This window comes from Vombatus ursinus, unplaced genomic scaffold (genome assembly GCF_900497805.2).
Source record: "Vombatus ursinus unplaced genomic scaffold, bare-nosed wombat genome assembly UNPS02014818.1, whole genome shotgun sequence".
NCBI classification, from domain to species: domain Eukaryota; kingdom Metazoa; phylum Chordata; class Mammalia; order Diprotodontia; family Vombatidae; genus Vombatus; species Vombatus ursinus.
Window position 1 is genome coordinate 73,826,243 of NW_020954596.1, and position 16,697 is coordinate 73,842,939.

Consider the following 16,697-nt stretch of genomic DNA (forward strand, 5'->3'; position numbering starts at 1 on the left):
CCTTCCTTCCTTCCTTCCTTCCTTCCTTCCTTCCTTCCTTCCTTCCTGTGAGGGCCTACAAAGATAGGTTTGGAGGAAGAATACTAATTTTGATTCTATGAAAATTGTTTAAGGATTAGGCTAGCCAAATTTAAAGAGGCTTATCAATAGGAATCTGGAGACAAGGTGATTATTTTTTTCCTTCTGGTAATTTATATGAACTGTTTTCTAAGGCAGGTTGGAGTTTATGATTGCATCATTAGAGGTATGCAGTAACCACATGGTTCAAATCATAGGCCCTGAAAATATAGAAATATTTCATTATTATACTTATGCTCCTAATATGCAACCACATGTAGGAATAAAAAGCAATTGGTGGTATTTTTTTTTGAACTCTATGAAATGTTATCAGGTGTTCAAATCATTTCAGTTCAGTTTAATAAATATTGACTGCATGTCAAATATAAATCATAAGGGAAACACTACAAGTCAGTTAGAAAGCCATTCCAGGGTTTTAGTAGTAATAACTACCTGAAGTATTATAGATAATTATGAACAGTATCATATCACAAAGCCAAGAGTATCAGTGAAGGGTAGAACCAGTATATTGGAAGCCTGAAATTAAACCCGATAAAGCAAAGTCTCCCAAAGACATTCAACAATGAAAATGGAAAGAAAACAGAAGAAACAGAAGAAAAATGCTAACAATTTCCAGAAACCATTTCAACAAACTCTTTTCTTCATCAAAGATAACTAAACTACTACATTGGGACCTTAATGTTGCAATACACATGCACATACCATTAAAGAGAACAAAGATGAGAAAAGTAGCTAGGTTGGATCAAGTATGTGTAAGAGGAGATCCATGCCAGGGAAGACACAATTGTGAAGGTGTTGAGGGACAGATATACAAGGTAGCTAAGGAGATGAAGAAATCAACATCATGGAAAAAATCTTGGGTCTTATTAATAGCAAAGAAAGGTAACCAAGAGAACACAAATAATTAACTGATCAATATACCTACTTTCCTAACAAGAGAAACTCTTTGTCAGGTTCACTTACATATGAATTGAGAAATTCTTGATAAGGGTTTTGTATGGAACAATAAGGCTTTCACAAGCAATATTTAACAATGGACCATATCTTGACAATCCTGTAACTGAAAGATGTAGAAAATATAACAGGCCATTGGTGCTTATTAATTATAGACTACAAAAATTTTTTTTTATTTGGTAGAATGAAACACCAAATTACAGGCTTGTTTGTAGCAAAATGTCTCCCATCTCTATTTCAAGATCCTTCAAGATTCCTTGGAAGATATAAAAACAGGAATAAACCTGGTCGGTCAAGGTATAAAACATAGAGATATGTGCTAGCCAAAGTTTTATGCTACCATGATGGAGGAGATCCAGTGCAAATGTCAGGCTGAGAATGGGTTCACTGTTGATAGTGATGTTTTCCAGATGTTCCTATTTACAAATGTCTTGATTGCATCAGGCCTCACGACATTGCAAAGCCTCCTGGAAGTGTTCTGCAGCCACACAAAGGAGTTTGGCCTGTCCATACACACAGCAAAGAGCAAGAGGATGAAGAATATCTGCAGATTTCAACATTTACTTTGATGGACTTATAGAACTTATCCAATAGTATGTATATCTTGGACAAACTATAAAGATAAATACTGAGATAGGTCCAGAGATGAAAAGGAGAGGGAGAGCAGGTTGCATTTCTTTGGGGGAGATTGCAAAACCATTTTACTGACTGAGCCTTTTCTTCCCCCAAAATTAAAGGCCCATCTTTTGGCAGTGACTTATGTAACACCACTGTCTTAGAGGAACTAAAGAAGATCACACAGAGGGCAATGGAAAGCCATATGATGTGTATGAGTAGGCTGCAACATATAGCCAATGAAGAAATCCAAAGAAGAACAGGAGTAAATAAAAAGTCATCAAAGAATGATTATATATAACAGTAAGAGAATATAGGCTGATCATGACCATCAAAGGATGACAGATGGTGAGAGTGGTCCTTTGGTACCCTCATGAACGTGAAAGCAAATACTCCTACAGCAAACTTCTGGGAGAATATCTGCAAGAATTATACATGATGGGCAGGTATGGATGAATTGAGATCTACATTATTAGAAGGTACTCCTGGTTCAATGATATCACAGATCCCTTTGGATATAATTGCTTGAGGACATCCTTCTGGGTTTCCATTTCTATTTCTGGGGTGATAGCAAGAGTGGTTTGTACAAAGTTCCCAGAAAAGCAAGTTTCCCTGAAATCATCAGACAAGCAGACAGGTGGTTCCTCGAGGCAGTTAGGTGGCACAGTGGATAAAGTTCTGGGCCTAGAATCAGTAGACCTGAGTTAAAATAAGGCCTCGGACACTTACTAGCTGTGTGACCCAGTCCAAGTCACTTAACCTTTGTCTACTTCAGGGAAAAACAAGAGAACCTTACTTAAGTGTAACATTGGGATAATGACAGCACCTATTTCCTAGATTTATTGTGATGATCAATGAGATATTAATTGTAAAGCATTTAACACAGTGCCTAGCACATAGTAAGTGCTTAATAAATGCTTATTCCCTTCTTTGCTTCCCATAATGTCTGCCTGAGTGACTCTACCATAATATTAAATACTATAGTTGTCTCTGATGCAAATAATAAAGGTCCTGGATAAAATTGTTTTGTCACTATGATGTTGAATAAATAGAGCTATGCTTACATTTGGTGGAGTTACTCAGGCAAATCTAACTGCTCAGTAGAGTTTCTATTCCTTCATTATCACAGTGACAAAACAATTTTTATCAAGTACCTTTATTACATGCATCAGAGACAACTTTATTTAATATTCTTGCCATGAGCTTGAGCTGGTTAGAACATGATACTGATAAAGCAAATATATTGGTTTCAGACCCTGGATAGACTAGTTAGACTTATATAAAGAAAACTCATTTCACAGCTGCAACTGTGCCGTTATCTATTGTTGGCAAACTTATAGATGTCTACCATTTGTAGAAGAAACACCAGACAAAGACATTGATGACTTAATGTAAAAAAAAAATAATTCAAAGTGCACAGTTGCATTTTATTTGTGGATGAAGGGCAACATGTTACCCAAGGGACTGAGGTCAGCCATTGATACAATGACTAATCCTGGGCTCTACTTCAGCTACCTTTTAAATACATTATTCCACAGCACAAAACACACACTGTTGGTTTTTCATATTCATATGTTTTCCTTGGACAAGAAAATCTCCTTCTTCTTCTTCTTCTTCTTTTTTTTTTTTGCTTTTTTGGTGAGGCAGTCAGGGTTAAGTGACTTGCCCAGAGTCATACAGCTCATGTCCTCCTGACTCCAAGGCCAGAGCTCTATCCACTGGGCCACTTAGCTGCCGCTAAAATCTCCTTCTTTTAAGCCTATTTTTTCCCTATTTCATTACTGTGACTTGAAAATATTTTATGACTCAAAAAGATCAGCCTTGAAATTAATTTATAGTTCAGCTTCAGTTTTTGATAAAAATCTTTAATGCATGGGTGTAACAGGTACATTTAAGGGTTTATTTTCTTTCAGAGAAAATATTTCTTTTACCTTTTTTTTAAAATTTCCAGTGCTTAGCACAGTGCCTGGCATATAGTGCCATAATAAATGTTTACTGACTGCCTGACGGATATGATTGTACAGAAAAAATGATGATATTCCATTTTGAAAGAGTTTTATATGCCATGGAAACCTTACTAATTATTTAAATAAAGTTCTTAGACTTACATGATTGGACAGTTAGCTTGCCCGTTGTTGAACTCATAGCTGGAAAAAAAAAAGTGAAATATCAAGATTTGAAGTTACTTGGGTCTTTCTTTCTGGCAAATATTATAGAATCCTGACCATACATGGATTCTGGTTTTATAATCATAATTTTAACTAAATGTTTGAAAGAAAAGAGACTAATCAGATAAGGTGATTATATGGTATAGGAGAAATGTGTCCAGCATTTTCAATGAAACTGTGAGAGTGGGTGGTTTATCAGACAAGACTGACATACTTTGATTTGCTGAAGTCAATCACTTTGATGGAACTATAATTTCATCAATGCAGATACAACCTCTCTACAACTTCTCATTATATACAAATATGATGTATGATTTTCTAAGTATTCATGTAAATTCTTCAGAAAATCTACTGAATACATTGGATTATGGGTGTGTATTTCTAGATCTTTTAACATTTTACAAGTTTACTGGTACCCCAGTGTAGCTTTACTGTTATTCCTTGCCCTTGATATATGATCTGGCATCTCCCCAGGGTCTACATTTTCTTGGTGATATCTTTTATGCCACTTTTAAAATTAAAGTCACCATGAATAAAGTACTAGAGCAATTGACATCCACCATGCCTTTCTCTGTGGGCTTTTAAGTAACTTGTAATTTTAATTCTTTCTATATCACAATGTTCCATGCTTCATATGGAATGACACCTCTTCTAGGAAGTCTTAACTCATGCCTTTCCTCTCTGCCAAATGAAAATTATCTTTCTCATGTCCAGACTTGCATAAGGCTTAGTTTCTACTTTTCTTGTGAACTTTGTTGCAATGGTAATGTTAAAAAGATAGGTTTTTGTGTTAGGGGCTGACTGGGATTATTGATTGCCCTGTATAATTTCCCAAATGTCATCCAGTCCACTTTGCTCCTCTTATTCATTTCTGGGTGCACCCCTTTGTCCACTTGCAGTGTCCAACCAAAATTTATGACTTATGAACAGACTCTTTGAATTGCCTAGCAACCTGCATCTCAAAATCTAGGCAATACACATTCTTTATCCCTCACATCTTTTCATCCGTGGATTCTTAGGCAGATCTAAAAGGGTGAGTTGGATGATGATGTTCCATAATGGATAAAGGTGAATCTCCTCAATTCATCCTTTTTTTTCTGCTAAAAAGGATGATTTTTAAACTAAAAGAAATAGAACAAAAAAAAACTACTACGGAGTTGATATACAAAGTAAGGAGGTGGTTTGTAATCTTTGACTGAACCAGAGCAAGGAGCTGGCCCAAGGCTGTTGATTCGTCAAGGATCAGAAACAGAAGTGAGGACAATGCTAGTGGATTCTCTTATTCAGCCCCCAGAGTGGTCTCAAGCCTGTAAATGAGAAACTAGAATAAGGAGCTTGGACCAAGGTAAAAGCTACAGTTTTAATATTCTGAACCTGAGATTTGCTCAGCTAGCTAACAGGGGCCAGGACCAATAGCTATATACTAGAGCTCCTATGTCCCCATCTTTCCGCAAACTATATTAGGATTAGGAATTCTGAAAACTCAGATCAGGACTAGGCAGTGATCAGATTTCATCCTAGATTAAACTCCTTTGGGTGCTTTGAAAGTTTGCAGATGCTTAGTCTTAATCACCTATAAGACACTGGAAGAACACTGTACTTAATACCTGGAGAAAGCAACAATAGTACCCCAGAAAAGACAAATCAGTATCAAACTAAGCCCAGAATTCCCGACAGAAATGCATAGAGCCTGGCACTAACTCAAAGTCCCAACAGAGTAAATAAAACTGGAAGAATGAATAAACAACAACAATAAAAATATTCTCACCATGAAAACTATTGTGGTAACAGAGATACCAAATTCAGAAGGAAAAAAAAATGCTCCAAAACATCCACAAGCAAAAGCTCAAAGAAAAACATAGCTTGGATGCAAAGTTAAATAGAATTCCTAGAAGAAATTAATCAGATTGTAAAGAGTTAAAATTATTCTATAAATGAAATGCTAAAGGAAAGAGTTGGGGGAGAAATCAAAGCCTCAGAGGAATGATATGGAAGGAGAAATAACACTATACTATAAGAGGTAGACAGTATGGCTAAGTAATATAGTACTTGAAAATTGTCATGGACCAAATAGAAGTTAATGGGTATGAGACAATAAGAATTACTAAAACAAAATCAAAAGACTGAAAAAAATATAGAAGAAAATATGGGTGTCTCATGTCAAAACAACTAATCTGGAAAATAGATCAAGAAAAAGTAATTTAAGAATCACTGGACTACCTGAAAGCCTTAACAACAACAACAAGCCTGGACATTAATAATAATAATAATGATGATGATGATGATGAAGGCCTCAATACATCCCCTTTAAGAACTAGATAAATATAAACAAAAAATAAATAAAAAACAGGTTAAGGACCTCAATAGAATTTTAGAAAAACTTTAGATAATAGGCCTCTGGTGATTATTGAATGAAGATAGAAGGGAATGTACATATTTCTTACCTGTGCATGGCATATTTATAAGAATTGATCATGTATTAGGGCACAAAATCTTCACAAAGAAATGTAAAAAATTTGAAATATTAAACACATTCTTTAGTGACCATGATGCAATAAAATTATAGTCAGTTAGAAAGGATTAAAAACAAACTAGAGACTAAATAACAAACCTAAGGAATTGGTGAGTCAAAGAACAAATTACAAACACAATAGATAATTTCATTAGTGCTAATAAAAACAGACAACATGCCAACATTTTTGTAATGCAGCCAAAATAGTACTTAGGATAAAGTTTATATAATCAGTACAAGGAAGAAAAAACAAATCAATAAATTTGGCATGAAACTTAAAAGAAAATTATAGACCAATATACCTAATGAACATTGACACAAAATTTTTAAATAAAATATTAGCAAAGAGTATACAACAATATGTCATTGTTATATACAATGACTAGGTTGGATTTATACCAGGAAAGTAGGATTGGTTCAATATGAGGGAAATTATCAACACAATAGACCATGATGATAATAAGAACAAGAAAAAGTCAGTATCAATGGACAGAAAAACTGTCAAAAAGGTAAAAACCTTTATTCCTGGTAAAAATACTAGAAAATATAGGAAGAAATAGTTGTCATTGTTTCTATTTAGTCATTTTCTAGTAATGTCCTACTCTTTTGACCCCATTTGGCATTTTCTTGGCAAAGATACTGGTTTGCCATTTCTTTCTCCAGCTCATTTTATAGATGAGGAAACCGAGGCAACATGACTTGCTCAGGGTTACATAGCTAATAAGTTTCTGAGGTCGCATTTGAACTCAGGAAGATGAGTCTTCCTGACTCCAAGCCCAACACTCTATCCACTGTGCCACCTACCTTCCCTTGAAATAAATAGACATTTCACTAATAAAGTAAATAATATTTATCTAAAACCCAAACCTGACAAATTACAGACCTTAATTAAAAACCAAAATAGAAATTCTGAAAAGCAAAAAAAAAGAAAGAAAAAAGAAAGAACAAAATTGAAAGCAAAAAAACAAAAAACAAAAAAACAATACCCACAAACAAACAAGAACCACTTGAACATAGAAGTGTTTTTTCAAAACCAGATTGGAGTGGAGGAACAAATATGTTATGAAAAAATGAACTGACTACTTCACAGTTCTACCTACAACTCTAGTATATTGACTTCCAATACTAACTCACTTATTTATCTTGTTAGTTAGGTGATCCTTTAAATATCACTTGAAAAGGATGAATAATGGCTCTTCTATCAGACCCTAAAGGACTGAGTACTTCTAAAGTCAGCATCTTGCCTGGCTAGTTTCACTGTTAATCTGTAGAACAGAAAACAGCAGAAATAACATGGCAGACACCCATAATTTGCTATCCTATTAGAGAAATAATAATTATTCTAGTAAGTAGTCCAACCCACATTGGATGAGGCTGTGCTCGTTCTGGCTTCTCACTCTCTACACATATTGTTATTTACTAGATTTAGAGTGAAAAAAAAAGCTTTATTCTCCACCACTGAAAATTGTCCCTTTGCATTTGGAAGTTAACAGGTTGTTTCTTGGGGTTATATCTGATCAAGTCATTCATTAACTTAAATGTAAGTTTCCAACAGTTGGTATTATTGTCTACAGAACAACCTGTTATAGGGGTTACTTTCATAATTCTTATAGGAAATTTAAAGCCTATTTTGGGTTCCCTGGCAGTCTTAGACCATGTAAGGATTTTAAAAGTCAGTCTCAGGCTGCTTGGGAAGATTTTTTTCCCCAGAGGAAGAGGTGTTAAAGAGTAGTTTGAAATAATGTTTAGCCACTCTTCATTCAAAATCTCCGTATTTTCACATTCATGTCTTTGTATGTGAAAAGTCAGTCTGATATACTGGAAATAGCAATGTTCTTGGAAGAAAGTGAGACCTGGGTTGTAATCCTGCCTCTAGGACTTTCCAGTTAAATAATGAGAATATCATTCACTTTTTTTTTTTTAGGCAATTGGGGTTAAGTGACTTGTCCAGGGTCACACAGCTAGTAAGTAAGTGTCAAGTGTTTGGTCTAAGCCAGATTTGAACCTAGGTCCTCCTGACTTCAGGGCTGGTGCTCTATCCACTGCACCACCTAGCTGCCCCCAAATATTTGTATTTGTTCCTTTTTATTTAAAAAAATTTTTTTTGGCTAGGCAATGGGGTTAAGTGACTTGCCCAAGGTCACACAGCTAGTAAGTTCAAGTGTCTGAGGCCAGATTTGAACTCAGGTCCTCCAAGGTTGGAGCTCTATCCACTGGGCCACCTAGCTGCCAATCATTCACCCTTTCTAAGTCTCAGTTTCCTCATTTGTAGAATAAGGCTAATAACATATATGTCACTTACCTTATAGGGCTGTTGTAAGGGTCAAATGAGACAATGCATATAAAATATTTTACAAACAAGAAAATATTAAAAAAAGTCAGTTATAGTAATAATTATTCACATAAGGCAACTTTTTTTTCTCTAGAGGGAGACACTGTTTCCAACTAAATATCTTTTGTTTAAAAAGCACAGGTCAGGACAAGGGAAGGAAAAGCAACTCTGAATTCTGTTGAGCTGGCCCTCCATTTCTTGGTGCCCTTCATTTACATGAATGCTTTCTGACTGCAATGATTCCAATCCTAAGAAACAATTTATAGAATAGTAATAGTTTGTATTTATGTAACACCTGTGTTCCAAAAGTATTTTCTATATACTTGTGAATCCTCACAATATCCCTGTGAAGACGGGAGTGGAAATAATTATCCTCCTCTTACGATGATAAAATGGAAGAAAAGAAAGGTCAAATGATTGCCAGTGATCTTTCAGTAAGTCAGTGACAGGACCAGGTCTTCTGACTTTCAGGCCATTGCTCCATTCGTTAGCCTATCCACATGTGTCCTCAAGGCCACAGATTGTCTACCCCTGGTACTGTGTCCAGAATACAAGCCTTAGCTCACCAGCCCAAGTCCTAATAGAAAAACAAGTCAGGCAGTGACACTAAAGGACATTAGTGCATGTGCTTGAAACCATTTCATACATCATCTCTAGTAACCTGTTCTTTTAAATTCATTGGGAATTAATGCTCTTCATTGGCAACTTCCAAGTAAAGTTATTCTTTGACACTTTAGTCAGCAGTAAACTTATTAAACACAAACTATGTACTAGGCATTATGCTAGGTTGTAAGGCTACAAAGATAAAAAAGAAATCACCCCTAACTTCTAGGAGCTTACAGTCTATTATTTATGGCTAATGGGCAAAAGACAAAATGAAGATAGGTAAGTAAATACAAAATATATACAAGGTAGATCCAGAGTAATTTCCTTGGGGAGATAACAACTGGCAGGGGAGCGGAGATGGGGGTGGGGTTGGAGGGTCAGGAGAGCCTTCCTATAGGAAGTATCACCTAAGCTGAACTCTGGAGGAAAGGAAGGATTCTATGAGACAGAAATTAGGACAAAGTAGAATAAATGCATGGGGATATCTTGTTCAGAGGCAAGGAGAAGGGAGAGATGAAATATAATATATAGGTAAACATGCTGATTTGGCTGGACTGTAGAACGTACAAGGGAGGAAGTGTTCATCATGAGATGGAGATGATCCTTTGCTCACTGAAGCTGTGCCAGTGAAGCACAAATCCTGACTGGTCCTATCAAACTATCAAGTCTTTAAGTATGGGGTAATAATTATTATTCCCTTCTTACAGTAATAGATTGTTGTGTCTGTTTTCTAAGGACCTTCCTATCTAAGTTCAGACTGCCTCTTCACGAGGTCATCTTCTGAGTGATGAAAATGACTGCAACAAGTCTATTAGACCATCTACTTAGTTATAGAGGGATTGCAATCTATATCAGTGGAAAGAAGACCCCCACTCATAGAATTGTAGATGCTTTTAATATGGGTAATTCCATAATCCATGACATAATTTACCAGCACAGCTATTATCTCATAGTCCTCATAATGTTTTTTGTGATTTGCTTCCTAAGGTAACAGAATGCCTAGAGTGAACTCTCTGCAGGTTCTTCTCTCTCCATCTTTTTCCTCTCTGGGGAGGGCCATTGGATATTTTTTAAGTTTAGTGATTTGCAGAACTTATTTAGAAAGGTCTAGTGGCCCCCAAAGAGTTAATATAACTCCCAAAGGACATGGAGGTACTTCCCTGTTAGAACTTGCTCCTGCTACTCATGTCTTTATCCTTTTGGGGGGAAAGGTATATGTCACATTATACATATTCTTTAAACAAAAGAATTTCTTGACTATATTCCAGGTTCCACTCAAAAATGCAGAAGTTGCAAAACACCATACATTTTTCAGTTGCTTAGTCACAGAGACAACAGCTAAGACAGGCTAGCTAGCACTTATTATTGATATGCAGTTACTTCTGCTATTTTGGAATGTGTAATATCAATTGCTTCATCTAGCAGAAAACAAAAGCTACTCCATGGCATTTTTAACCAAGATTTACTAAGATTCCATTTTTTAAAGTCACAACTTGAGTATAGACAGGAGTAGGAAAACATTGAATCCTACTTATCCACTCTCTCTCTCTCTCTCTTTTCCTTCTTATCTGTTTATCTACCCATTTGTTTGCTCATTTATTAAGTTGTTTGTTTGCTTGTTTGTTCAGTCATTTTGTCCATTCATTTATTTATTTTTATTTTTTGAGGCAGCAAAGTGTCATAATGGATAGAGCACTAAGCCTCATCAGGAAGATCTGAGTTCATATTCAGCCTTAGACACTTACTAGTTATGTGACTTTGGGCAAGTGATATAATCTTTATCTGCCTCAGTATTCTCGACTTCAAAATGGGGTTAATAAATAAGACCTACCTCTTAGGATTATTTTGAGGTTCAAATGAGATACTTAGCATAGTACCTGGCACCTAGTAGATGCTTAATAAATTCTTATTTCATTTCTTCCTATTTCTTTATTCATTCATTATTCATTTATTTATTTGTTAGAAGAATGACCAACTGATTTAGAAGTAAATGCATTAATGCAAGAGTTAATGATAATTGGAAAAATAAATACTTGCCATTGAGCTGAAGGGATGAGGCATTTATTTTCAGAGCTCTTGTGTTTCTTATCTTCTGATGTAAAATGTTGTGAATTTTTTTCTCCCTTGTTTCTTTTTTTTCATTGGAGGGAAACTGAAATACCATCACAACATCTGCTTTCAAGCCATCTATTTCTGGCCTGCAAAGCACAAAAAGACAGCTGGAGATACTATGGAAGAAACACTAGAATGGGAGTCAGAAGATTTGAGTTCAAGCCCTAGTTGTACCTCTACCTAGCTAGATGAACTTAGCATGGATTCTCAGTTTTTTCATCTGTAAGCAAAATGAAGTTGTTTAACTGCATGATTTCTAGGGTTTCTTTAGCTCTAAAATTCTGTGACTTTAAATACATTAATTCCCGCACTTATTCTCTTATTTGATTTCAAAACCCTTGATGCTCATCCTATGCAGTTCTATGCTCATTTTTATTTCATTTATTTGTATATGCTATAAGTAATTTATCTTCCTTTCAATAAGATGCAAGCTTCTTGAGGTAGGAGAACGTCATATTTATCATTGTAGCTCCATCAACAGGTAGAAGAATGAACTGTACATATTCCAATGGATCTATGATCTCTTCATCATAGATATTCCCTCCAATGATGCAGGTTGAAGCCTATCAGTGCCGCCCTTCCTTTACAACTCTTATCCATATCTTCCCATTCATTCACCACAGGGGTCTAACTCAATGTAGTAGAGGCCTTCCTTGTATTCTGTTGACATCCCAAGGATATCATTAGCACATTTGGGTTGTCTATGCCCTTTACTTTTGTTGCATGACTGATGCATTTTTCTCATTATAAATTGTATATCACAGGGGGCTTAGTGCAGTGGGTAGCACATAGTAAATATTTAATATATTCTTATGAATTCATTGATTAATTTGATATCCAATTGAATTGAATCTTCCAGTTTGGGCAGAATGGTGTTTGAATTGTTTGGCATGGTGATGACTTACCTTACCCAAGCCACAAGATCCTAATTTTTACCCTTTCCCTCGTTCATGCCCCACAGAAGGCAGTTTTCCTGTTTTTTTTTTCCTTTCATATTATTCACTGAGCCCATTTTCGTAATTAATCTGAAGGTGTGTCAAGTCAGGTGCATAGGGCCATGTATGACAGTGATATCATAAGGTAAGATGTGGTGAGGACTGATATGTACTTACAACATCTCGGTTTAATGCAATGCCATAGAGCTGAATTCTATACTCTTTCAAAACTGAAAGAATGTAACTATTTTTCAAATATATTCATATGTTGTTAATATTCTGGTATAGATTTCCCTAGCAATCTGATAAAAGTTTTATTTCTCTTACTGTTTGTTGATTTGTGTTTTAAAACCTAGGACTAAAAAAGCTAAAGAAAAATGAATCTTCCAGATTTTCCAGGCTAAATAAGGGCAAGGTGGCGGGGGGGAGGATTAGCTAATGAATAGATACTATATGTCAGTTATAAAATATTTCATGTATTTTACCAGAGTGGTAACTATTACAAAGGGAATGAGGATTTGTCAATCAATCAATGTACATATATTAAGTACCTACTATGTGCCAGGCATTTTGTTAGGTGCTAGAACTACAAATACAGTTAATGAAAAAAAGCCATGTTTACAAGGAACTTAAGGTTTTGACTTGGGGTGGATGACACTTCCTTCTTGGAATGCTTTATTTTCTTCCTTGGCAGCAACCATTCCCCAAACTTATCTTGTGGTCCTCCTTCTGCCTGAGTTACCACCTGACCACACCCATACTCAGACTGGCTTCTATGATGTTCCCCACACCCCATATGCTCAATCCAGGTCCTGGTGCTATCTCCATTTTAAAATATTCATTGTGCACATTATACCTAGAAAACTACAAACACTACAAATCAGGGCTTGATTTATTGTTTTGTAGATTATCTAGACCAGGGGTGGGGAACCTGAGACCTTAAGGCCACATGTGGCCCTCTAGGTCCTCAAGTGTGGCACTTTGACTGATTCCAAACTTAACAGAACAAATCCCCTTAATAAAAGGATTTGTTCTGTAAAACATGGACTCAGCCAAAGGGCCATACCCAAGGACCTAGAAGGCCACATGTGGCCTCAAGGTCACAGGTTCCCCACCCCTGATCTAGACTTAGGAAAGTGATAGAGAAAATATTACTGATGTAGGTTATACTTAAAAGTGTGTTATGCTTTTCCGAGAGCCAGTTATTATAAATTTACCAGCATATCTCTGTCACCTTTTCCTTTGCCCCATCAGAGCTGTTGGCCTCAATTGCTTTTGCCCAGGGAAAAATTTTTAGTTAGTGCTATGTGTTCTATTTCATTCACAATATTGAATCTGAAAATTGGGACTTTAGATTGCACTTTATGTCAAATTGATAAACAGTTCTCTTTTAGTATATACATTCTGCACCCACTAGAACATTTCTGGACTTAAATGGTATGAGCAAAAACATCTAGGTAATGAGAACATGAGATCATACAGGAGGTTGAATGAACTCTGCTAAGACACATTTGTTGTAGTGATTCAGTACTCAAAACCAGGCTAGAAAGTCATTGATTCATTATCTCTTCATCTCATAATTGTGCTTCAAGTCATGGAACTATAGAATATTGGAAACAGGAGAGGCTTTGGAGATCAAATCCCTTTTCATGGATGAGAGACCTGGTGCCCGGAAAGATCAAAGGACCTGCCCCAGATCATATGGCTAGTAAGTGGAAAATAGTGTGGCATAGTACATACACATTGATTTATTAAGAACTTGTTTTGTTTGAGACTCCCTTCTCACATTTACTAGCTTTGTGAGTTGGGCAAGTCATCTATTTCTGTGATACTCAGCTGCAAAATAGAAATGATAATACTTATGTTACCTACTTTGTAGGATTGCTGTGAGATAAATGCTTTGTGCACTATAAGGTGCCATGTAAGTTTGAGCTATTAAATAGGATGCAAATCTAGGACTTTTGATTCCCAAGTCTTATACTCATTCTACTATACCAAGCTACTAGTAAGTTCTCAGTGGACCAATTCATACTTTTACAGTATTGCAAACTTAAACCTAGAAGGGACCTTACAGGTTATCTAGTTTTACTTCCTTATTTTTCAGATGAGGATTGTTGTTGTTGTTGTTGTTTTTATTTATCCTTCATTCTCAAAGAAGCCCAATGACATCAGGAAGGTGATGTCTTGACTTGCAAATCAATTGGATTCACTCTCTCTTCCAGAGCCATCTGAGTTCAATGGCAAAACATAGATCAAGATGACTGGAGATGACCCTGGATGCAATGAGAGACCTTCGCCTTTTTAAGCTAAGGTCTTTCTCAGGTCTCAGTCTGTCTGAGGCTACACCCATTCAGTTATTAAGGCTAGGTAAGAAATGAGGCAAAAGAGGCCTCTTTTATCCACTTGAAAAATCATTCTGGAAGGTTAAAACCCTCAGGTTTCTGGCCCGAAAACAGGCCATCTCCAGTCATCTGATCAATGTCGTGCCACTGGACCTAGATGGCTCTGGAGGAGAGAGTGAAGGTGGTGACTTTGCACAGCCTTGCCTCACTTAAATCCAATTCACTTGCAAGTCAAGACATCACCTTCTTGACATCATTAGGCCTCTTCAAGAAGAAGGGCAAATGATAATCAGATGAGAAAACTGAGGCCCAGACAGGTTATGTGATTTGCTCAAGGGAACATAGACGATAAGTAGCAGAGCTGAGATTCCAACAAAGGACTTGTGATTCCAAATTCAATGATTCAAGTTTAAGACTCTTTTCCTTTGCAACATAATGCCTTTAATCAGATGGGAATGTTGGGAAATCTCACCCTGAGCCACTAATGAATTGTTTTTTGAAACACTATAAGGCATTTTGAGTAACTAATTGTTTTTTGAAACACTGTAAGGCATTTTGAGTAACCTAGTCATCATCAGCCAATGAAAACCAGAGTTTTCAACCTGAGAAAAGGATTAATTTTTTTTCGAATCCATAAAAGAGTGTTTATACTTCTTGGTCTGAGATGGGAAGTCATATCCGTTATGTTTGTGATGTTGTATGGTTTTTTGATCACTCAAGTGATTTTCAATAGATCGTTAGAGTTGTACTATAATCTGTGGGTACATTACAAATAACAAAAATTAAAAAAACCCAAAAAACAGCTAATAAAGGAAAAACACAAGTTGCACTCCTTTTCAGTAGCATCTGTTGCTTTTGGAAATCACAGCAGAAAAAAAAAATCACAATCCCCTTTAGCACCTGGTTTAACAGCTGATGTTTAAAAATGTTTGATGTGAAAAGCCTGACAAAGTAAGGAAGTGCACTAAATATGGTTTTGTAATTCATTGGTTCTTACCTATGCTTGCTAAGCCACCTTTGCCCAGTCTGTATTTTCTAAATATACTTACGTCAGATTGATTACTTGATTCTTGATATAATGTTTGCTCAAGATAGAATCCATAAATGTCTCATCCACCTGATGAGAGAGAGAGAGAATATACATTAATACAAAGAAGAGGTTTTGCAATAAGAGTGAGTCCTTGATTAAGAATCAAGTCATTCTCAATGAATTCCAAATGAAGGCTATTACCATTATCTCGTCTAATTATACAATATCTAGTTTATGGATTTGCACCATCATGTAAGTCACTTTGTTTTTTCTCCCATTCTTCCTTTTCTCTATTCTTTTAATATAGTTACTTCCTCTTGGCATGGTTTAGTGCTCCCAGCAACTGCTGTGTTTCTTTTTCCTGAATTTTTCTGTACACTATAGTTCTGAAGGATTAATGAGTTAAAACATGGAAAGTGCTTTTCAAACCTTAAAATTATACACAAATCCTAGTTATTATAATTTTTAATAGGGATTTTGCAAAAAGGACTTGCCATTTAAAAAGAAGTGTATAAGACCTCCTAATTGACCATACTGTTGCCACAATGCAGATTAATAACTCTACATCATGTCAGAGAAAAGAATTCAATATACTGCTGAATAGCTTGAACTAAAGCCACTATAATAGTCCACAAATCACACTAATAAGAGCTCTATTCATGGAGCTGTGGATCAATTGATCTAGTCATTCTTAAAAAAGGGATTTTGAATTTTTTAAAAAAATTGACAAAAAAATCTATATTTTCTGATCCAGAAAAATCACCAATAAGCATATGCCCCAAGGTCAAAAGCAGAATGATCTTGTATATATCAATATAGTCATAGCAGCATTTTTTGTAATGACAAGTAACTAGGAATAAAGTCAATGCCTATAACTTTGGAAATTAATAAACAAATTGTTGTACATATGTATACTGGAATTTTTATGTGTAAGAAAGGATCAAATAAAGAATTTAGAGGAGCATGGGAAGACTTACATGAATCAATGCAGAGTGAATTAAGCAGAAGCAGAA

The 16,697-nt window shown here is 35.8% G+C and overlaps 1 protein-coding gene across 2 annotated transcripts in view; it reads right to left on the reverse strand.

The window, feature by feature from the left end:
- Positions 1-16,697, reverse strand: part of TMPRSS11A (transmembrane serine protease 11A) — a 69,096-nt gene that overhangs the window by 19,389 nt on the left and 33,010 nt on the right. The window contains exons 4-6 of one of the 2 annotated variants that reach the window (XM_027836459.1): positions 15,704-15,771; positions 11,303-11,463; positions 3,756-3,794 (exon numbers count right to left, since the gene is read on the reverse strand). In XM_027836459.1, the coding sequence (XP_027692260.1) occupies positions 3,756-3,794; positions 11,303-11,463; positions 15,704-15,771 (268 nt within the window). The remainder of the gene's footprint in view (positions 1-3,755; positions 3,795-11,302; positions 11,464-15,703; positions 15,772-16,697) is intronic. The other variant, XM_027836458.1, reaches the window with a different exon arrangement.